At 40.3% G+C, this 23118-nt stretch overlaps 1 protein-coding gene across 1 annotated transcript; it reads right to left on the bottom strand.

Moving 5' to 3' along the window:
* Positions 1 to 13987: 13987 nt before the first annotated feature.
* On the bottom strand, positions 13988 to 14941 carry LOC108788610 (olfactory receptor 6F1-like). Its single transcript, XM_018558416.1, has one exon. The coding sequence runs from the start codon at positions 14939 to 14941 to the stop codon at positions 13988 to 13990; it is 954 nt and encodes a 317-aa protein (XP_018413918.1).
* Positions 14942 to 23118: the final 8177 nt, after the last annotated feature.

Below are 23118 nucleotides of genomic sequence, written 5' to 3'. Positions count from 1 at the left end.
GGGTCTAATCAACGCAACCCAAGCGCAGAAAAAATTATGTAATTGAGCAGATCTCCAAGTATTAAAGTGGAAAGACCCCCATTGTGCCCCCATTTCTTCCAGTAAGCAAGCTGCTCCCAGTAATGAATTTACATAAACTGTTGTCACTATCAGCTGCCCAGGTCTAAAAATAGTACAAGTGCTTACCCAACTGAACCATGTGTAGAGTGTGAACCATAAGAGGGGAGGCCGTAGGAGCCAATGCCCTAAATTCAGGTAACATCCAGGGGTGTATGAGCAAGATTCCTCCCTTTTCCATAGCAACCCAGAGTTTATCCTTAGTATGGAAATGCCAATCTAATGCCAATCTAAAACCCTCTGCATGACCATGGCTCTATAGTATAGATAGACATCTGGGAATCCCAAACCACCATAAGGCTTGGGTCGTCGGATAATAGAAAACTCCAAATGGGGCTTGGAATTTGTCCATACGAGTCTAAATAGCCCACTACACAGTTGGTGGAAGAACAAGTTAGGTAACTAATGAGGCCTAAAGCCCACACAAAGGAATAATTGTTTCAACATATGAGCCAAAGCTGGAGGTATGCTTAGAAATAGTCATTCTGATTTTGTGTTATGTATCCAGAAATTGAAGAGATTGCCCTACTTATGCAGTTCCAAAAGTATATTGAGGGGGGGGGGAAGCCACAGATTTCGGATGCATCTGAATTTTCATTTCGTAACAAAGTCACAATACCGTGCCTTTAATGCAACCCCCAACAGCCAAAAAAGCCCCATCTGATTGTCCAGAGAGCAGTCACAAACCTGAATTAGTTTTGTTTTGGACGAAATTATAGTTACATAGTATTTGAGGTTGAACAAAGACATTAGTCCATCAAGTCCAACCTATTAGGATCTCATTCTAGGAGTACCTGTACCCCTGTATATTACGGTCCCTTAAGAAATCGTCCAAAAGTTTCTTGAACAATTCCACATTATTTGCTGAAATCACCGCCTGTGGCAGTGAGTTCCAGACCCTAACTGATCTTACTGTGAAGAACCCCCTTCGCCCCTTGTGCTGGAATTTTTTTTCCACCAATTTTAGGTGATGGCCTCTAGTTTTTGTAACGGAGTTAATTTTAAACAGTTTATCGCTAATGTTGCTACCACCATTAAACATTTTGTACATGGAAATCATATCCCCCCTTAATCTCCTCACCTCCAATGTGAACATGTTTAAATTTAGTAGCCTCGTCTCGTAGCTCTGGTCCTCCATACCCCTAATTAGTTTGGTTGCCCTCCGCTGGACTTTTTCCAACTCAAGGACATCTTTTCTTAGTACTGGTGACCAGAACTGGACCGCGTACTCCAGATGAGGTCGAACCAATGATCTATAAAGTGGCAAAATTATAGACTTGTCCCTGCAATACATCCCCTTTTTAATACAGGACAAGACCCTGCTAGCTTTGTTTACAGCAGCCTGGCACTGCAAACTACCTTTCAGTTTGTGGTCTACAATGACCCCCAAATCCTTCTCCATTTCTGACTTCCCCAGCGGCATACCCATAATTGTATAACCCATTTGTTTATTTTTAATTCCAAAGTGCATTACTTTGCATTTATCGACATTAAACCTCATCTGCCACATTAATGCCCACTCCCCTATTTTATCCGGGTCCTCCTGTAATGTTATAATGTCTAAGTCCGTGTCTATTACCCTCCCAATTTTGGTGTCATCCGCAAACACGGAAATATCGCTGTTAACACCCTCCCCGATGTCATTAATAAATAAGTTGAACAATATGGGACCCAGCACAGAACCCTGAGGCACACCGCTCATTACACTAGCCCAGTCTGAAAAGGTGCCATTTACAGATACCCTCTGGACACGTTCCCGTAGCCAGTTCTTTATCCACGTACACACCACCTCATCTATGCCCATAGCCCTCAGCTTGTGTAGCAAGCGTTTATGTGGTACCGTATTATGGATCCAAATAGATTGGGTAGGGCTCAGTGGTGGAACTACCGCCGTTGCAGCCGGTGCCGGGGCACCGGGGCCTGAGGCTGTGGGGGGGCACAGTGGGGTCCAGTCCTGGGCACCCCCAGAGCCTCAGTGGGGTCCGGTCCTGCAATATGGGGCAGTGCACCGTCCCGGTGTTCGAACACCGGGGCCCCGCACTGCCGACGGCATTTGGTACTGACATACCCATGCAAGGTATGGGATCATAAATATTTGAACATCCAACCCTGGTTATATTTAGGGCTCATGTCTCTAATATTCCATGATACTATATTATATAACTGGATGAGCAGCGCTAAGAGTTCAATTGTCTATATCTCGTATAAGTGTCAATAGTTTAAACCATAAATGGTACTATTCAATCTTTCATCGGGTAATAGTTCCAGGAGTAGTTTATTAAGAAGTTAAAATTCAATGACAATAAAAATTACGTGCGGCCGATCTGAAAGCTATCGTGTTTGGTATGGTAGGCTCGCCCCTACGCGTTTCATCATTAACGACGTCCTCACTTGAAAATGCAGGTCTATCCCCCCATACCAAATCCCAGCTTATATAGCGTACATCAAAGTTTTTACCTCAATGGGCCACTAGATGTCTCTCTAGCCCCATATATTGGGATTGTTTCAACATCTCCCCAAAATAGATACAAATTAGGAAGCTACTAATTCTTTCACACTTGCATTTTTTAACCATCTCTAGAGATCAAATATCTAGATCAAATATGGTCGTACAGTGTGGTATAATTCACACACCCTAATTTTAATACATATTAATTCTGACATATAATTAAAAGTTCTTATAAAACCATAGAACATTCCAATAGTTTATAGAATAATAATGGCATTGCCTAAAATCAAGTTTAAAATATATATTAATATTAGAACAATTCTTAAAATATTTAAAATAATGTATCATACCAATAGTTTTATTATTTTTAAAACCAATATAAAATTATTATTTATTACCGAAGTCGATATTTAGTCCCTTGGGGGTCATAGTGTCCAACGTAAAGATCCACTTCGATTCGTTTTGTGAAAGTTTCTGAGTCAGGTTCGTTCCCATCCAATGACTCTCAACCTTGTCAATCCCTGTTACCTCTAGGAGTTTTGGGTTTTTATTATGGAACAATTTAAAATGTCGTGAGAGACTATGTTTAGTGAAGCCATTTTTTATATTATTTATATGTTCCTCTAGTCTCTTCTTGAGCATCCCCGTAGTCCTTCCTACATATTGTAAGCCACATGGGCAACCCAATAGGTATGTCACACATTTACTATTGCAAGAAATACATTTTTATTATTTTACAATAATTTGTCAACTAACATATTCCACACGTTGTTTCATTTTAGCGATATTATCACAGATTAAAAACACTTTGGACAAATATTTACACAAATACACGTGTATTTTGTTTCCAATATTAGCGCTGTATACTCAGTTAAAACATTCCATGATACTAGTTTATATTTACAATATCATATTTATATTTTGGGGGCAGTAATAAATCTCTATTTATTTTGGATCCCTCAAAAGTTAAGGACATCAATAAATATTTTTTTTATTAGTCCCACTGTGATCTCCATGAGAATAAATATTTCTTCTTTCTTCTTTCAAATGGCACATATTCACACAGTATCCTGTGCCATCACTAAACATAAAACGCATAATCTAAATTGCAAAATTTTCATTTTGGGTGTGTCAGTACCACTACCAAATGCTATTTTAAAATATGATATTGTACCATTCAACTGTCTACAATTGATGCAGAAAGCGAAAAGTATTTGTCAAACACCTATAAATTCTAGTTTTGATGACAGTATAAAAGCTTTTGTAAGGGTATCCGATCAACAGAATGCCATCTCAATTTACCTGGTGTTACATGGTCTATAATTCATAATTTTGTTATTTTACCATGAAAGTATGATCTTTCAACATTGACAGCTCTGGGTCCGGATAAGGAAGGTATGCTGCAGAAGGGGTTAGAGTACCTTTATATATTATTGTAGAGTTTGGGTTAGATTAATTTTAACGTCTCTGACTAATGGGTTTTTGTTTAACTGTTAAGGCTAGGGTTTTAAGGGTTAAGTGATAAGCACCGATTGTATGGGTTGGATTAGGTTTTACCATTAAGGCTCCATTCACACTGAGCTGATTGCGATATCGTGCATTCTTTCCGTGCGATATCGTGAGAAGTCGCGGGCCAATGATTTTCAATGGAGCTGTCTTCATGTACAGCTCCGTGTCGCCCGTCGACACGGAGCTGTACATGAAGAGGTCCTGTAGTCGCTCTACAGGACCCTTTTTTTGATGGATTTTGCAATTTTTTTAATGCAGGCTGACGGTGAAGGTCGCACTACCGTCGCTGGATCGTCGCTTGAACGTTGCCCCGAAAGTCGTGCTATCCCGGCCGCGCGGATATACGCTCCAAAAGGTATGTCGCTTAGAGTGAATGGGGCCTAAGATGAGAGTTTTGTGTTAGGCTCAATTTAAGCGGGTAGGTTTAGGCATTGGGGATTTTAAGAGTTCAGTAGCCCGTTTTAGCATTTAGATGGTTGGAGGGTTAAGAGTTATGTGTTCTTCATTGTTAGGGATAGGTTAGAATACTTGAGGAATGGTGTTTTATTTACTTTTCAGCATTGAAATCCCCACACTGAAAATACTTTACTGGGCTCCTAGAACTGATAAATAACTTAATACGTTGGATGTGCCTGGTCAAAATTAACATACATTTGTAATAACAGAGACACTACCATCATTCTACTACATGCTTTTAAAATATTTCAAATCTGTTTTTTCCCTAAAACTGCTACAATGTTTTACAATTTATAGAATATGATACCATTTATAGAATATGATATAATTTTTCAGAACTTAAGGAACCTTGTTAAACTTCACAAAATCAATTTTCAAAGATAGAAAAAAAACATGTATATTTTATAATCTAATTCTGTTCTATTTTACAGATATTGTGAGTTGTGACCCAGAACATATAGCTGCCAACAATGGAGGGGAACCAAACCATAATTACAGAGTTTCAGTTTGTAGGGTACCCCAGTTCACATTATCAGCGACTCTCTTTGTTCATATTTTTCTTTGTAGTCTATGTAGGAACCATCTTCTCCAATCTGTTTATTATAGTTTTGGTTTGTATGAACACACATTTACAAACCCCTATGTACTTTTTTATCTGCAATCTTTCAATGACAGAGATATGTTATATCACAGCTAAACTACCGAGAATGTTATTGGACCTGATAGATGACAATAAAACAATATCATCCACTGACTGCATTGTACATTTCTATTTCTTTTTCTCCTTTGGTACCACAGAAGACATGTTTCTACTTTCAATGGCATTTGATCGGTATTTGGCTATTTGTAAACCCCTCAGGTATAGCTCTGTTATAACTTTTTCCACCTGCAGCAAAATAATTGTTTCATGCTGTATGAGTAGTTTTACTGGAAATTTAATACCAGTCTACTGGATCTCAGGACTGACATACTGTTCTCCAAAGGAAATGGATCATTTCTTTTGTGACTTTGCACCTATTTTGAAAGTTGCTTTCACTGACACTCAGACAACTGAACTTATCTATTTTATCTTTTGTAGTACAGTCATTTGTATATGTTGCACTATGATCTTGGTATCCTATATTTTTATTATCAGAGCAATACTTTGCATTTCTTCAAGCACCGGAAGGAAGAAGACTTTTTCTACTTGCGCCTCTCACCTTATTGTTGTTTTACTTTTATACTGTACTTCTGGGTTTGTGTATATGAGACCTCACCAAAAAAAGTCATTTGTTTTTAATAAGGTTATCACAGTTTTCTACTCTGTTGGGATACCACTCATTAATCCATTAGTATATAGTTTGAAAAACAATGACATAAAAAAGGCAGCAAATGTTCTTTTAACTTGATTAGTAAGATAAGTGATAAGATTTTGTTTAATAAATACTCATATGTGACCTTTGCTTTAGTCACTTTAGTTTTTCATTTATCTACAAAGGGATAGAATTTGCAGAGTAAATAGGAAAGTTGTTCAATGTCTCTATAGTACTTACTTTTTTGTAATAAAATGCAAATTAATAATTGAAATAATGTGAATTATTTCTTTATTTCTATTTAGATAAATGTTGGTTTATAGCCCAGATATAAATTATTGCCTAAACTCCCTTTATCAACTTTCATACCATTTAAGTATTTTGGATCATTATCTTTCTTAGTACTCTTACTTCACATTTGGATTGCAGACCTAGTGGTACCCTAACACTGCAGCACAGTATTTTGTGCCCACTTCCTTTAGCATTGATATATAATAATAATAATCATATTTTCACACTTCCACTGCAATTTATTATAATCTAGTTAACATTTTTAAATGTAAGATATTTTCTTGCAAGGCCACCACACACAGGATTTTTAAGCTTATTTATTGCATTGGAAATTCATTCATTCTGTTTTGAATAAAAATACTTGTGAAAGTTTAATGCTTTCCTGAAATCGCCTCTTATCATTTTGTGAATAAACCCATGTTCCTCAAAGCATATTGACATTTCCTGATCTATTTGTACAAACTCTGTCCTGGAAAAAAAATCATATTTTTCCTTAAAAGTTGGCCAACTGAACTAACCAAGCTTTTGTACAGTGGGCAAAAGCTGTTTGGGTAAGGAAGGGTATCACTGGTGGTTATGCAGTCATGTGTACAACACCAACTACCACCAAGGTACTTGTACCAAGCAAACAGTAATATCTGTTCCAGTGAACTGTATTATGGCAGCAGTTACTCTCCTCTCTCAGAATTCACCTGTTCTTTGGCAGTTGTAAATCATTCATCTGTATTGTATCAAAGAAAAGAAAAGCTGGGGTTTTTAGGCATCAATTGACAACTTCCAAGATGGTAAACCATAAAAAAATATATTTATTTGTATTAAATTGTGAAAACCAGAGTAATTTCATAAAAGCAACTTGATTCGATAACTCCCTAAGAGCTTACTCCATTACTGTTCAATCCCTTGAATCTACATAACATGATTGATTTGAATCACAGTGCATAATGTGAACAACATTATTGAATACCAAAGGTAGCGTAATAAAATGACATAGCATTTCATAACATGATTAGAAAAAATGAATTATACACATGATCAAGAATTTAACAATAGAGGATAGCTGACAGTGGAGGAGCGCAATTTATCTCGACGTTTCGCGCTTGACGGCGCTTTTTCAAGAGGAGGAAGTTATCTATATAATTCAAAAAGGGAATATATATATATGATCATAATTTAAAACAAAAAATCTAAAGTCAGTGCATAATACATGTTTAGGGTGAACATGTCACCTACCACTGAAGTCGATGTGTGTGTGTGGCACCTACTGCCCAGGTCACACAATACTAATTTAATTCATCTGTATTGTGTCGACAGTCAACCAGTGAACGTTACCATCTAAGCAATAATTTATTCCCCTTTGCCGAGTCACCTGTACCTGAACTAATCATTATAGATGTGCATTCAAATTCGAACAAACGTATTATATGCCCAAATATACAAAAAACTATATTCGGGGATATAATATTTTGTTTTGTATGGGTACCGCCATCTTGCTGCATCCATGTGACATCATACACCCACCTCAGAATGTGCAGGTGGCCAATATGGTTGCCACGCATTCTGTTTTTTTAATGTGCTATTTCAGATTCGGAGGTTCCATGCCTCTGAATCCGAAACAGCATAATAATTTGTTTCATCAAACAAAACGAGTGAAAAGGTTTTTCCCTTTTCATTAGTTTTGTCTGAAATGAAGGCCTAGTAAAAAGGCTTACATACTGTGCACGGAATATCTACTATATTTCTGGCTTTTTTTCTCAGAGAAAATATATGACAGTTTTATTTTATGATAAAAACTGCATGGTCTCTCCCTCTTCCATTACAGCCTGGTACAAACACTTACATGATATGCAGTGCATCCATGCAATTTTTTGTCTCATCTTGTCTCATCTCTGACATAATACACTGTAGTTTTTATTTCACTAATAAAACCTGGTCTGTGTCTACTTCTTACATTATGAACAAAAACACTGCTTACAAAATGTGCAGCAAGTCTATGCAATGTTTCTGGCTGCTGTCTCTGAAATAATACACTCTAATTTTTAGTTTTTGAGAAAAGATGACTTTACCGCTTACATTGCTGACCAGTTGAGCTGCCCAGTCAAGCTGCTTACATGCTCTTCAGCCATTGTGCTATATGTCTGGTTTGTGTCTCTGAAATCTGGCACTGAACCTTTTATTTTAGCACTCTGGAATTTGAAGGAAATACAATGTAGTACTGCACTACAAGTAGATCACAAGTTATGCTATGAAACATGTCTTCCACCATTTGGCAATTGGTATGAGGTTGAGGCTTTAGATCAATTTGTTTTTCAAAATGTAAACCTTACGATAGGTTTACATTTTGAAATGAGTAAGATAAGTTATAAGATTTTGTTTAATAAATACTCATATGTGACCTTTGCTTTAGAAATCCTGGATATATCTTTCATCATTGATGGTGCCTTTCCACATGTGCAAGCTGCCCATTCCATATGTACTAATCCACCCCCACACCATCAGAGATGCAGGTTTTTGAACTGAGCGTTGATAACAAGCTGGAAGGTTCCTCTCCTCTTTAGGCCAGAGGACGTGGTGCCCATGGTTTCCAAAAATAATGTAAAATTTTGATTCTTCTGACCGCAGAACAGTTTTTCCACTTTGTGACAGACCATTTTAAATGAGTTTTTGGCCCACAGAAGATGGCAGCGTTTATGTTCAGAGATGGCTTCTTCTTCGCATTATAGAGATTTAATTTGCATTTTTGGATGGCAGGGCGAACTGTGTTCACAGGCAGTGATTTTTGGAAGTATTCCTGACCCCATGCAGTTATGTCCATTACAGAATCATGCCTGTATTTAATGCAGTACCATTTGAGCACCAAAGGATCATGGGCATCCAATATCGCGCTTCGGCCTTGTCCCTTGTGCACAGAGATTTCTCCAGGTTCTCAGAATCTTTTCATAGTATTAGATGCTGTAGATGGTGATATATTTAAAATCTTTGCAATTTTACGTTTAGGAACATTATTCTAAAATGGTTTGACAATTTTTAGATGCAGCTTTTAACAGATTGGTGAACCTCTGCCCATCTTTACCTATGAGACACTCTGACCCTCTAAGATGCCCTTTTTATACCCAATCACGTTACTGACTTGTTGCCAATTAACCTAATTAATTGGAAAAGGTTCTTCCAGCTCTTCTTTGTAAGTACCACTTACTTTTCCAGCTTTTTGTTGCCCTGTCCCAATTTTTTTGAGATGTGTTGCTGTCATCGTTTTCAAAATTACCGTATTTTTTTCTTAAAATAGTGCATTTTCTCAGTTTAAACATTTGATATGCTTTCTATTGTGAATAAAATCTGGTTTTATGAGATTTGCAAATCATTGCATTCTGTATGTATGTAGATTTTACACAGTGTGCCAACTTTTTTGGAATTGGGGTTGTATCTTCCCCCACCCATGTACAACGGGGTTTGGGTGTGGTCAAACGTAGCTTCTGGATGCCTCCCCAAGTCCTCCTGCTCCTCAATGCTCTCAACCAAACCCTCGCGCTACTCCTGGTGCTGCCTCACAGGGATGGAGTCAGGTTAATGTGGGCCCTGAGACACCAGGAAGTCCTCCTTTTCTTCCTTCTGCTTTGTCTCTACTGCTCTGTGGTGACCACTGGGATTGTGTAACTGATCTCGACCTTGTGAAACAAATGGCAAACTTATCAATTCATAACTGATCTCCACCTTGTCATGGCTCACCATTCTGGTTTCTTCTTCAAATGGTGACAACAAGGTACATGAATCCTGAGTGAGGAGCCACTGATATGATAAAAATCCCCTTGATCCCCTAAGCCTGTCCTTGTCCCATACTAGCATGAATACCAATGTTTGGCCTACTGGTGCAAGTGCAAATGCTATAGCATACTTATTTGCCCTGCCTTAGGATATAATGAAAGCCATGGTACCTAACTAGGAACTACTGCATCATCAGGTTGAGTATGTGTGTCAGTCACAATATGTGTGTGAATTGTTCCTACCAAGGGGTGCACAGCAGGTTGCTGTCATTGTCATGAATGACCTTTGGTGTGGGGTCAGCCAGCTCTGGGCCTGCTCTGGCCCATAGTAAATCATGACAACAGTTTGGTGAGAAACATACGTGGAAAAAGACTTCTTCCTTCCAGTGGCCGAAGGGATCCAGTGGCTCTTGTCCCCCAGACATACCAACTGAAAAACAATATGGCATTTTGCCTGAGGTGCAGTCATCAAAGGAGGCCAATGAGGAGGGGGGGGGGGAGGATGTGACTGAGCTGTCAGCGGTGTGCCCCATCTTGAATCCTTCCTGGCTGTCAGTAGAGTTACCAAGTGGGGCATGAAGTAGATGTAACGCCCCTGCTCACGCTTACTGGACCATGTATCTGTGGTCATGTGGAGCTTACTGCTGGATGCCTGGTCCAGCTACATTAGGATCATTAGCTTCCACATGACATGGGAAGACTTCAGTAGCAGGAATGTAAATAGCTATAAAGCCAGCAACTTAACCAAGCTGGCTTTGAGATGCTGTGCTTTGGTGTGACTGGGTGCATATATTCTTACTTATATTCCAGAATCTGGGGAACAAACACCTGCCTAGTCAAGGATACAGCAAGAGATACTGACCAGTATCATACATATGCTGCTCCCATTTAGCTTTGTGGTAGCGATCATGTGTCAGCAAAATGTCTAATAGATTTGCCACTTTAGATATGTTGTAGACAGAGGCTGCAAATCACCATTGTGCTATCTGTGGAAAAAGGCCCACACTGCTAAGATCTGCAGAATGGACCTGAGGAAACTAGTAGTCTACACCCGCCGGATGGTAATGCCATCCGGCGGAATAGAGCCGTTGCTCCCTCCATTTCTCTGCAACCTTCCCTTGGATGACATTCTGTCTAGCTGGTGTTGTGCTTCTCCCTCACTTTCTTCCTCTGCTATCTCTGGCACAGAGGCTCTGTCTGAGGCCTTATCATCATCCCCATTCTTCTCATTGCTTGAGCCAACATAGCAGTCAGGGGCGGATCCAGAGTCTATTCTCGGGGGTAATATTTTATTTAAGACGGTTTCCCGGCCAACTACAATTAAGCCGGCCAAACAACATGCAGCCGGCTTCCCTGGCAATCAGGAAGCCGGGCGGCATGTCATTACCCGCTGCCGCCTTCCTGATTACCCGGGAAGCCTGCTCCATGCCAGTGGAAGCACCGGTATTGGTATTCAGTATTTTATCCACATTGATTGCGCTAGGAAAATGTGAATACACACACCAAGCGCAACATATTAGCCTACATTTGGTATTCAGTATTGGCGAGTACCAAATGCAAAATATCGGTACTCGCACTTGATACCGAAAAACCGGCATTGGTGCATCCCTGGTTTTGATTAGAACTTGCTATCGCTGTGAAACTTCCCCCCGCATTTTGGGGCGAGAGGAGGCGTGGCGGTGCATTTAATTCAATGACAACGCTTCCACCCCCGCAGTGCGATCGAACGTGTGGCAAAACTTTGTCAGCGTTCCGTTCCACTGCAAACGCAAAAAATAGGGCTTGCATTATTTTTTTGCGTTTGCAGTTAGGCCTTGTTTACCCCGAAAGCGTGTGCGTTCCAGAGCGGTAGCTGCTGGAATGCACCGCGATCGCATAGAAACTTCCCCTTGCGTTTTGGGGCAGGAGGGGGCGTGGCGGTGCATTGTATTCTATGGCACCGCTTCCACGCCCCCGCAAGCCGTGTGATTGAACGCCTCGCAAAACTTTGCGTTGCATATTTTTTGTGTTTGCAGTGGAACGGAACGCTGGCAAAGTTTTGCGAGGCGTTCAATTGCACTGCGGGCGGGGGCGGGCGTGGAAGTGGTGCCATTGAATACAATGCACCGCCACGCCCCATCCTGCCCCAAAACGCAAGGGGAAGTTTCTCAGCTATCGCAGTGCGTTCCAACAGCTACCGCTCTGGAACGCACATGCTTTCGGCGTGAACAAGGCCTTTCTGTGACCTCTGCAGAACGCACCAGCGTGGCCCATAAAAACTCAGCCCCAGGACACCAAGTCTCAGCTGCAGCTTTCCCCCCAGCCCTCTGCTGGCTTACCAGTGCAGCGAGAAACAGCCTCAGGCTCTGCAGCTCAGCCCCCACTGTGCGTGCTTCTCCTCTCCTTTTCTGTTGCCCGCTCCGCGGCCGTAAGAAGCAGTCACTCACTGACACCTTGCCGATCCCTGGCCGGAACATACAGCTCCCTCCTCCGTGTCACAGACTTTATCCACCACTGATAGCAGTACGCTACAGCTACCGGAACATCACTGGCAATTGCTTCTCCTTGCCTGTTGTTCTTCCCTCTGTGCTTCTGGCAGTCTCATCTTTAACCTTGAGATACAATCAAATCCTGCACATCCTCCAGCAAAAAATTACTAATGTTTGTCAGGCACATGTGAACTTCACTTGTTTGGGATCACAACTGCGGAGCGGTATTTGGCAAAAAAGGCTACTCAGGGTTGAGTCTCAGGCGTCACTCGCAATCTGAACGGCGAGTTTGAGACTCAGTCATCACAGCCAAAGCAAAAAGGTTCAGTATCAAACAATGGTTATTTAACTCATAACCTGAATAGTGACACAAGGCACGAACTAAATAATAACTGATGGTTGCTAACGGAATCCCAGGATGCGGTTACCACCTAAAACAGACAATCCATACATCAATGAGGATTTGTATTGAAGTGAGCTAAGCTCCAATAGGAGCAGTACTTGCGGTTAGTGACCAGGTGGTTGCAGCGATGAGTTGTAGAGCAGAGGGCATCCAATGCACAGCGGGGTGGCAGCAGGTCCAGGGATTTGTTTGGCATCCAACGAGGTAGTAGGTTCAGGAGGCAACAGGCGTTCTAACCTCAATTTTGGAACGCCATGTTGCCTCTCTGACGCTCTTCAATAGTGCCTGGGCATGGGCAGGAGCCCCGGTTCGTACTGCACGACTTCCACGTTCAAGCGTGGAACGCAGCCGCCGCGTCACGAGTAACCTCGAGCGGCTTCCAGCGTTCCACAGTGGAACGCAAGGAAGCCGCCGCTGACACAGGGGAACGCGGTCCGGCGGCGTTACAATGTTGTGCTGAAATATAACTGCTGATTCCTTCAAGCCAGTTTGCAAAGCAATTGCAGGATTAGTAGAAAAGGAAGAAGGCTTTGTTATTCATTCCACCACCTTCTCCACCTCCTCTGCATGCTCTGGCTTTATAGCACACCCAATGCCAGAAAAGAAAGGTAGATCTGCCTTGCCTCTCAAGGTGCAGCCTGCCCACCACTTTGGGCTGCAAATCCAAAAACTGCCTGCACCCTAATAGCTGCATATGAAGAATCTCTGCGTCTCCCTTTAGGTTTCCCAGATTTGCCAAAAGCAGGAGATTGCCTAATTGAATTGCTAGTTACTGTATGTCAACAGGGGGATGTGGTGCTTTGGTGTACTTCACAATATGGTAATGTGGTGCAGTAAACCGGATAGCAATAGGATGAGATGAAGGTGCTGCTGAGCCAGTGATGAAGGTAGAGGGACAGTTTCAGAATCACTATGGTGTTACATTAGAGATAAGATCAACTATGATTTTCAGGTACAGTGTGCTGCTGAGCTAGACATGAAATGCAAAGACATTTCCTCGGTATTGAACTGCTGATTGGGGAAAACGCGTATGAGAAAGCCTTGTCTTTCAGCTACTGGTGAACATCACAATAGTGACATCCACTCCAACTTATCATGTTACAGTGCAGGTAGTCCTATTACATGCCAACTTGTTTGCGGCATATGGCACTTCAATATAAACTGCAAGTTTCAAGTATTTGAACTACCTAAAATAAAAAACGTGTTTTAAATCAAAGAAACACACAAAAAGGTAATTTGTTTATTTATCCAATGCTATCCTTTTTGTTTATCATTTCTCCAAATAACTTTCTCAGGTAATGCTTCATCTCCTGGTTTCTTAAACTATATATAATAGGATTGACCAAAGGTGTAACAACTGTATAAAGTAAAGATAACACTTTGTTGATATCCAAGGAAAATCGAGACATGGGCTGCATGTACATGGCTGTTATAGTACCATAGTAAATCATGACAACAGTTAAGTGAGAGGCACACGTGGAAAAAGACTTCTTCCTTCCAGTGGCTGAAGGGATCCGCAAAATTGTGGAGATTATGAAGATGTAGGAGAGTACAGTTAAGAGGAAAGAGGTGAATATAAGTCCAGTTGCAAGTGTGGAAATTGCTGTCTCTGTGAATCGGGTACTGCTGCAGGACAGTTTAAGAAGAGGTTGAGAATCACAGTAGAAGTAGTTCACTTGATTAGGACCACAAAAGTTAAGTTTAGATATTAATACTACAGGAAGGATTGGTGAAATAAAGCCTCCAATCCAAGACCCAGAGGCCAGCTGGTGTGAAGTTAAGTTGGTCATTTTAGAAACATAATGCAGAGGCTGGCAAATAGCTAGGTACCGATCATAAGCCATGGCAGTAAGTAGATAACACTCGGATGCTCCAAGAGAACTGAACAGATACAGCTGTATCATGCAGTTATTAAAAGAAATACTTCCGCTGTTTGTTAAAAACCTGGATAACATTTTTGGGACAATGACTGAAGTGTACCAGATTTCCATTGCAGATAGATGGTTGAGGAAAAAAAACATAGGTATTTGCAACTTGTGGTTTGTCAACACTGTTATGAAAATGGTGAGGTTCCCTGTAATAGTGAAGATGTATATCAGCAAGAAAAGTAGGAACATCAAAGGGTAGATTTTCTTTAAACTGGGGAAACCCAAAATAATAAATTCAGTTACTACTGTTTCATTGCTCTGTCCTTCCATTTCACCACGGGATACTGAAAACAAAATCAAAGATCAGAAATCACTACGTATAAAATGAATACTCTGGGATCTGTTCACAAAGAAGGTAAACTGAACAAAATACATCAGTTTTTTGTACATGACTTTTCTTTGAAGAAAAATAGCATAACATTGTCCCCATTATTTATAAAAGAAGCAAACTTTGAAAATGCCAAACTGAGATAAGAGATTTTCTCACTGTATTCAAAAGTGATATACTAATTTAACCACTTCAGTACCAGCATATTAAACCCCCTTCCTCGCCAGGCCATTTTTCAGTGCTGTGAAACTTTGACAAATTATTTTTTACATTTTTATTTTTTAGCCAGGTAGAGCCTGCTTTTGGTGTTAGTTAATAACTACTTGTATTTTTTTGATTTTTTACTATATAAAGGAAAAAAGAACAAACAAAGTGAAAAACAAGTTTTCCCTTACTTTATGTTTTGTAAAACATAGCAAATAAAGATGCCAGGACACTACCAAAACCCCAGAAATGACCCTGTTTTGGAAAGTAGACACAAGGTGATCTGATTGTTTGCCATTTTTTTTAAAAATAAGGAAACATGCCGGTAATGAAGGAATTAAAACATACTGCTTGATAATGGTGCACTAATGGTGCACTCTGCATAACCTGCACAAATGTACAGGCTATGCAGAGAGAGAAAGAAGGAGTTAATGCATAGGTTAAATACATTGGGAGGTTGATGGGGTTAATGTATAGATGTGATAAGAGAGGTGAGGGGTTAATATACAAGTCAGTTCGGAGACAGGATAGAGCTGACATATACTGTAGAGGGGTGAATGAACACTAGTACTGGTTGATACTGTTTCTGGTACTGGATGACACTGGTACTATATTTGCCAGTGTCATCCAGAACCAGATGGATGCAATAAGGAAGTTTTCTTACCTTTCACACATCAGTCAGTGTGTGGGAGGAAATTGGGAGCCAGCTGCTGACTGCAGCCATTGTTTACCATGTAGATGCAGTGATTGATCTACATGGTAAACGATTGATCACAGCAAAAGATTGATCACAGTGATCACATGGTACAGAACCCCTCTCAATGGCTCTGTACCATCTTTTTGTGATCTGCATTGTCCATTGGACAGTGCCATCGCTATACTTGCACATGTAGAGGGCCCAAAATATTGTCCCACCCTGAGAGGACTGCTGTCCGCACATTTATGTAAAATTAGTAATGGCAAGTGATTAAAAAAAACCAACAGATCAAAAGTTGTGAACTTTTTTCAAACAGTAAACAGAAAGTGAAAACTTTTAAACAAGATGCATAATAACCCATCAGGTTATCACATGGCGTCAGTGCCTCTTTTTTATGGAATGATGACAGCTGCCAAAGTAATGCTTTGGCATAAATTCACCTCTCTTTCACAGAAGAGCAGCCCAAATGCCATTAATATAGTGTTTAAATGTGCATACTTTGTCCGCATTTTTTGAGAGTGGAGCCAGTTCACCACTTCAAAAACCTTTAAAGTGGTGGGAATCACAGTTGGCACAAACAATGTAGCAACATCTGTGCTAATATAATTCAATAAAAGAACAGTAACTTTAATCCATCTCCCTTTACTTCCTGTAACTCTGGCACATGTGACTAGGACATGAGACCATGCACATCATCTCAGGTGGAAAAATGTATTTTCCTGAGATCTTGTGAGATTTTTCAGTCTACAGATAATATTTCCCAGCTATGCACTGTGACGTAACCTTCCCAGGATGCATATCTTAGGCCCGGATTACATCACTAATGCCTAAGAGGACCAGGAAGTGGAAAAACTGTAATTGTAAGTAAAAGTGAACAATGATTTCATATCAGGATGCAGGGCTGCATGTTGATGTTATTTTTCATTAAAGGGGGTAAAGGCCCTCTTTAAAGGAAATGGTTATTTTTATTTTTACATTTTGAAAAAGAAAATAATAGGCAAAACATAACTATGTATTTATGAATTGGCCCTCACTTCCCATTATCTAAACTGCAGAGAGCTGTGATAATTACAGAATATTTGTTTCAAACTATCCATAACATATGCACCACCCTCAATAAACTAACCATACATGTATTGTAGGCACCCTCCTCCCATTATAGTCCTTATCTGCTTACCAATGAATTCAGCATTATACTTTCTTCCCATAGACTCTTCTTCCCTGTAAGCTAATCCAGCAGAAATTCTACACAGCCCAGTGAATACCATTTATCTTCAGAGACTGTGCATGAAGATATCTAAATGGCAGTTTTACCCTGGCATTCAGACTTCCTCGGTGCAATTGTACATCTATAAGGGGCTTAATAACCATGCAAAACTCAACAGGTTAAAGAAAGACACATGTTCATCAAGTTCAATCTTTGTGTTGTGCATGTGTGTGTATATGAGTCCCTGTGTGGTCTTAGTTTTTAAGAGTACCTGTATCACTGTATGTTACGTTCTCTTAGGATGTTATCTAATTGATTTTTGAATGAATCAATACTCTCAGAAGAAAAGAACAAAATAGTAAAAAAAAAAAATCACAATTTGTAATTTTTAGCCCATGGTGCAGTTTCCCTTACCACGCTGCCTTAGGTCTGACCCACAAGTGTCAGTGTCAGAAATTCTCACTAAATCGCAGATGTATTGAATGATTTGTTTACATACTACAAAGGATTTTTGTGATGTAAAAAAACAGATCTGTTATCTTTCAATTTCTGATGTTATATATCCTAACCTCACAGTTTCTTGGTATGGTACAATAAACACCTCTATGACAGCATTCTTCTTGGCAATTATCTTTTGGACTTCTGTGTCTTAAATAATAGAGCAAACTCTGCTGGGACGGACAATCTACTGTGCCTCATATATACCCTACACCTACACTTATTAGTGTAATATTCCATTGGGTGTCATTAACATGTTGCATCCATCTGTGTGAGAAATGTGTTTGATAATGAAGCACAAACAGAAATTTGAAATTGTATTTGTGGCCCTTTTATATAATACAGTTTATTTTATAATAGTAATAATAATTACGTCGATGTCCGTGACGTCACCGGATCTCCGACGGAAGACTCGGAAGCGGGCGGAGAGGTGAGTACAGATCAAAAGAACTTTGATCGATCAAAATAATTTTGATTGATCAAAAAATTTTACGATTAATCGAGGGATTAATCGTTAATTTCCGCAGCCCTAATTAATAAGAAAAGCATTTACAAAGGATACATGTTCAAATAGTATACATTAAATAAAATTAGTATATATAAAATGATACCTTTTCTACATTGATAGCCTAGAAAGCTATCAGTTATAGTCGGGTGCAGTGAAATAGGCGTCGTGTACCAACCGCTGTTGCCGACCACTAATTTAAGTCAATTTGGCTTTACTGCAGTGAAAATCTAGAACATTTAATAATAACAAAACTTGCAGATTTGAGAAGGGGGCCAAACTGTATTACTATAAATAATGTGGAGAAAAGTCAAGACCTGCTGTCTGACATGAGTGTCTGGCTTAGAAAACTGGCTGAGCAGAAGTTAGCTTGCAGGTAGGCCCATTGGCACATATTTATTTCAACTGTATATTTAGCTACTTGTCGACATTTACACTTTAATCTGTTTGAAACAAGATGCATGCTTTGAGTTGAACCTCATACAAACTCCAGCAGTTAAATCTGAAGGAAGGCAAAATAAATACACTTGCAGAACTGTTGCTGGTTTTGCTTCATAAGGGGAAAAATAGTTCCTAACCCAACAAATGCAGTTGGATCAAATCTGTTTTTTTGTAAATAACTCCAGACAAAAAATGGATTGTCATACTGACCTTGAATGTTGTTTTACACATTATCTTAGTCAAAAACAACACACGGTTATTATTGTAAAGCACAACTCCAATTAATTTTACTAGCCTGTACTTGAATCCTTTCCAAATGACCTATGTCTAAGTGCTGTGCTTGATATATAACTGTACCACAAATCCAAAATGGGACATTAAAGGAGAACTGTGGGGTTAAGGCTTTTCCCCATAGTTCTCCTTAGGGTAAAGGGAGGACACAAACTAGCGTCCTCCCGTCACCCTAGGCTCAGTATACCGCGAGCTGTAGCTCGCGGTATACTGGGACGTCGCAGCTGAAGCGGATCCCGACAATTATGTCTGGATCCGCCCAGCTGTGTGACTGACAGCTGGCTCTGCCTACCTAGAGGCAGAGCCATGAGAAAACCTCTCTATATGTTTGTTATGTGATCCTATTCACACAACATACAGAAAAATAATGTAAATAAATTATTCTCATTTGATTCCAGGTTTTTCACAGTGATCTGTCCTAATGATCTGTCCTAATGGAAAGACTTAGGACTTACATTTGAGAATTGTGTTTCTCTCATTCACTTAATTAATTAACATACAGCGAACAAACCACCTCAGACCCCTCACAGCCTCTTCATCATTGCATAGAAAGATAAAACTAGAAATTTTAACTCTTAAAACTCTAACTCAAGTAAAAGCAGTTTAAGCTGCAAGAAGCATTTTTTGATGTTTTTGTTTTGCTTATGCTATGTGAACATGTATCAAATTTAAAATAGGTGTTATCCCAATTTGGCTGCGAAAGTGGAAATACACTTTAAGAATGCATTCAAGTACCTTAACTATGAACAAAAATGTATCTTATTTGTGTATCACTCAGGTGTAGATCATCAAATCATCTTTGAATTCATGCTGACACTGTCCTTCCTTCTGGAGGGTGGCTTTTTTGTTCCCCATGGTCCCTGTGTGTGTTATAAAGTAGCCACCGCTCCAAGCTCACTCCTGTGATGGACTACAATTTCATGTTTAGTTTACTAATTTGTATTGAGATTGTAGTCCATCACAGGAGTGAGCTTGAAGTGGTGGCTACTTTACAACACACACAGGGATCAAGGGGAACAAAAGTAGCCACCTTCCAGAAGGCAGGACCGGGTCAGCACCAATTCAGAGATGATTTGAGGTTGAGTTGAGTGATACACAAATAAGATACATTGTTGTTAATAGTTAACCTTCTTGGCGGTATTCCCGAGTGTGGCTCAGGGTTAATTTTCTGTACCATAAGCGGTAACCCCGAGCCACACTCGGGAATACACAGTCTCTTACCTTGTCCCTCGAGCTGCGCTGTTTCCTCCGGCCGGTGCTGGCATCCGTCTTCCGGGTTCCGTTCCTTGCGAGCGTCCGTCTCGCAGGGGGGCGGAACTGGCGGGAGATTGAAAAGTTTAAAAAAAAAATGAAAAAAAACCCCAAAAACAAATAGAATGAAAAAAGGAAAAAAAAAAGAAAAAATCATACTGACAGGGAGGTTAAGGTACTTGAATGCATTTTTAAGATTTAACTTCTAAGTTTAGTGTCACTTTAATAAATTCATAGAAATATAGAAAACGTTACCAGCACACGTATGGTATATATAGTAATAAGTATATGTATACAGTGTGGAAAACAATTATTTGATCCCCTGCAGAATTTGTAAGTTTGCCAACTTACAAAGAAATGAAAGTCTATCGTTTTTATCATAGGTGTATTTTAAATGATACAAAATATCAACCAAAAATCCGGAAAAAACACATCATACAAATGTTATAAACTGAGTTGCAGTTTAGTGAGTAAAAAAAGTATATAATCCCCTACCAACCAACAATAATTCTGGCTCCCATAGACTGGCTATGTGGTAAACAGATTAGTCATGTCAATTTAAGAAGGTGCTCCTAATGACAACTCATTATGTATATGAAGACACCTGTCCACAGAATCTCTTTCTTCTAGGGATGTCCCGATACCACTTTTTCAAGACCAAGTACAAGTACAAGTACTTCCCCTCATGTACTTGCTGATACCTATTATGGATACTTTTTCTTAAAGGGACAGGTGGAATTTTTAACAAAACAATGGGCAACAATTATGTTAATGCCCGATCGTTTTTCAATGTAAGTTTATGATAGCTTGAATGCCCCTAATCTGCTTCCCCAATGTAAGATATGCAGTACCACCAGGTACAGGGAGCACACAACTCTCTTCTCCCTACAGTATGCTGCATAGAGGAGTCAATGGCTATTTCTCATCTCGCATAAATTAATATAATTAGCAAAGGAGACGGGCATTTAAGAGAACCTTTGCTTAGATGTGCATGCCCTTGCCCTATATGATGTATAGCTCACCTATTCAATCTTTTAGTGTTACTCATCATCTTATTTTGACATGACTGCTATCCCTACTAATATATTTTATTGATACACAGGTGGTGCCAGCCTCAAGTTTGATAAGTCAGATGGCTGGATGGTGCTTGGTGTCCTCTGGTGTTCTCTAGTGCAAGCTCTTCTACTGCCAATGTTCCCGTGGGCCTGTGATCGCTACCGAGCCGATGTAAAAGCAGCACAGTACATAGCACAGCACGTAGCACAGGCTCCTTCTCACTTACTGTGGCTGTTCGATAGAGGTGCCTCACAAGGCGCTGAACAATTTTCCTCAGACGTGAGGACATAGTCGGCACTAAGCAGCTGAGTGGAAGAGGAGCATCGCATCACTGCTGCTCCGGTGGGTGGCGCTCCAGGTGGGGTCCTAATGTAGGTGGCCGGTGACTGCCCAGAGGACCCCACCACGGAAGGTAAAGAAAAAACCCCCCAAAAAACATAGCGCAAGCATCAGCGCTATGTATCGGGGCATTTTGACAAGTACTTGTCAATATGCCCTGTATCGGTCCCGATACAGATTCAGCAGCTTGGCATTAAAGCCCACCCAGTGCCCCATAAATGCATTACGTTTGAGTGAAGGTGTTAACATAGATTACATTTTCATAATAATGTTTTCTTATAAACAATGTTATAAAGTTTTTAATGGTTCATGAAAGTATAAATCTGTTTCATTATTTTGTGAAAACTCTACAACAGACCACACTTAGCTTTATAGTTTCAATCAGGTTTAATATAACAAAGTATATAACAGCTTAAAGTCTGGATACTTGGTGACTTGTAAAATGCTATATGCGAATCATAATAAAAGAACAGAGGAGTACAAGATCAGAAAATATTTTGGGAAAAATTAAGATCCTTTTCCTGGTGTGTTGGTTCTTACTGTGAATTGAGCCCATAGTGGTTCAAATAAACAAAAGTACAATTGTCTCTGTCACTACTGTGCAAGGGAATGCCTAGTGGTTTCAGATATGCTGTCCATTTACTATAGCTAGGCCTTAAATACACACATGAGCCTGAGAAGTGATTCATCCCCCCACCCATTATCTATAAACAGCTCTATCGAAAAACAAGAGGAAGACTGAAAGAAAACAGGTTTTGCTGTGCTTTCTCTTTAGAGTCCACAATGCTTTCTGAATTATCTGCCGTGGGTGTGGTTTGGTTTAAATATTTATTTGTAAAACAAAGATTTTATGTAAATAGTAAAAAAGATATAAAACATCAGTTCAAAAACTTAAAAAAAACAAGACAAATTTGACCCAAAGCTATTCCAACTCCTTTTAAATTAGGGAAGGACAAAATGTTACTGCAAATGGAAGAATTCTTGGCAGAATCAAAATGAACCCTCGTTTTGGTCTAGGATGTAAAATAAAAAGTTATACTCTATACTGCTAGACCGGTCCCTGCAGCCTCTCTCCCCCCCACTCCAGCAGAGGAATATCCCTTAGCGTCCTCACATGCTATACACTGCATTAGACATGATGCCTCACAGATCCTTAGAGCGGCTGAGCAGAGGAGCAGAGAGGCAGTAGAGACTACCAGGTGTTTCTGAGGCTAGAGCAGGGCCATAGCAAGAGCAAGGTGAGTGAGGCACTTGCCTTGGGCGCAGGTGTAAGGGGGCACAGCCAGGGCTCAGCGCGGCACGGAGAAGAGGAGCGGCACAGACTGCATCTTCTCCTCTGGATCCCCGCTGCTCTCCCCTGTCTGTATGGGCAGAGACAGCAGGGATCCAAGGAGAAATTGACCACTGAAGCCAGTGGGGGGGGGGAGCTGTCACTTCAGGATGGCCGCCCCCTTCCCCCCCGCTGGCTTCAGTGACAGTGTTTCCTCCTCCGTCCCCACCGCCGGGTTCAATGCTCCATTTCCCCGATGATCGAAGAAGAGGTTGCAGGCTGTGCTGCCCCTCTCTGCATGGCCGAGCAGCTCAGGATGGAGAGCGGAGGATCTGTAAATATTAGTCATATTTACCGATC

Source organism: Nanorana parkeri, unplaced genomic scaffold (genome assembly GCF_000935625.1).
Source record: "Nanorana parkeri isolate BGI_ZX_2015 unplaced genomic scaffold, ASM93562v1 scaffold15, whole genome shotgun sequence".
NCBI classification, from domain to species: domain Eukaryota; kingdom Metazoa; phylum Chordata; class Amphibia; order Anura; family Dicroglossidae; genus Nanorana; species Nanorana parkeri.
The sequence above is the reverse complement of the archived record's forward strand: the minus strand, read 5'-3'. Positions and strand labels throughout refer to the sequence as shown.

What these genes read in the sequence shown, in the direction of transcription:
- LOC108788610 (XM_018558416.1), bottom strand. Translation starts at nt 14,941, where the DNA reads ATGGAAGGACAGAGCAATGAAACAGTAGTAACTGAATTTATTATTTTG.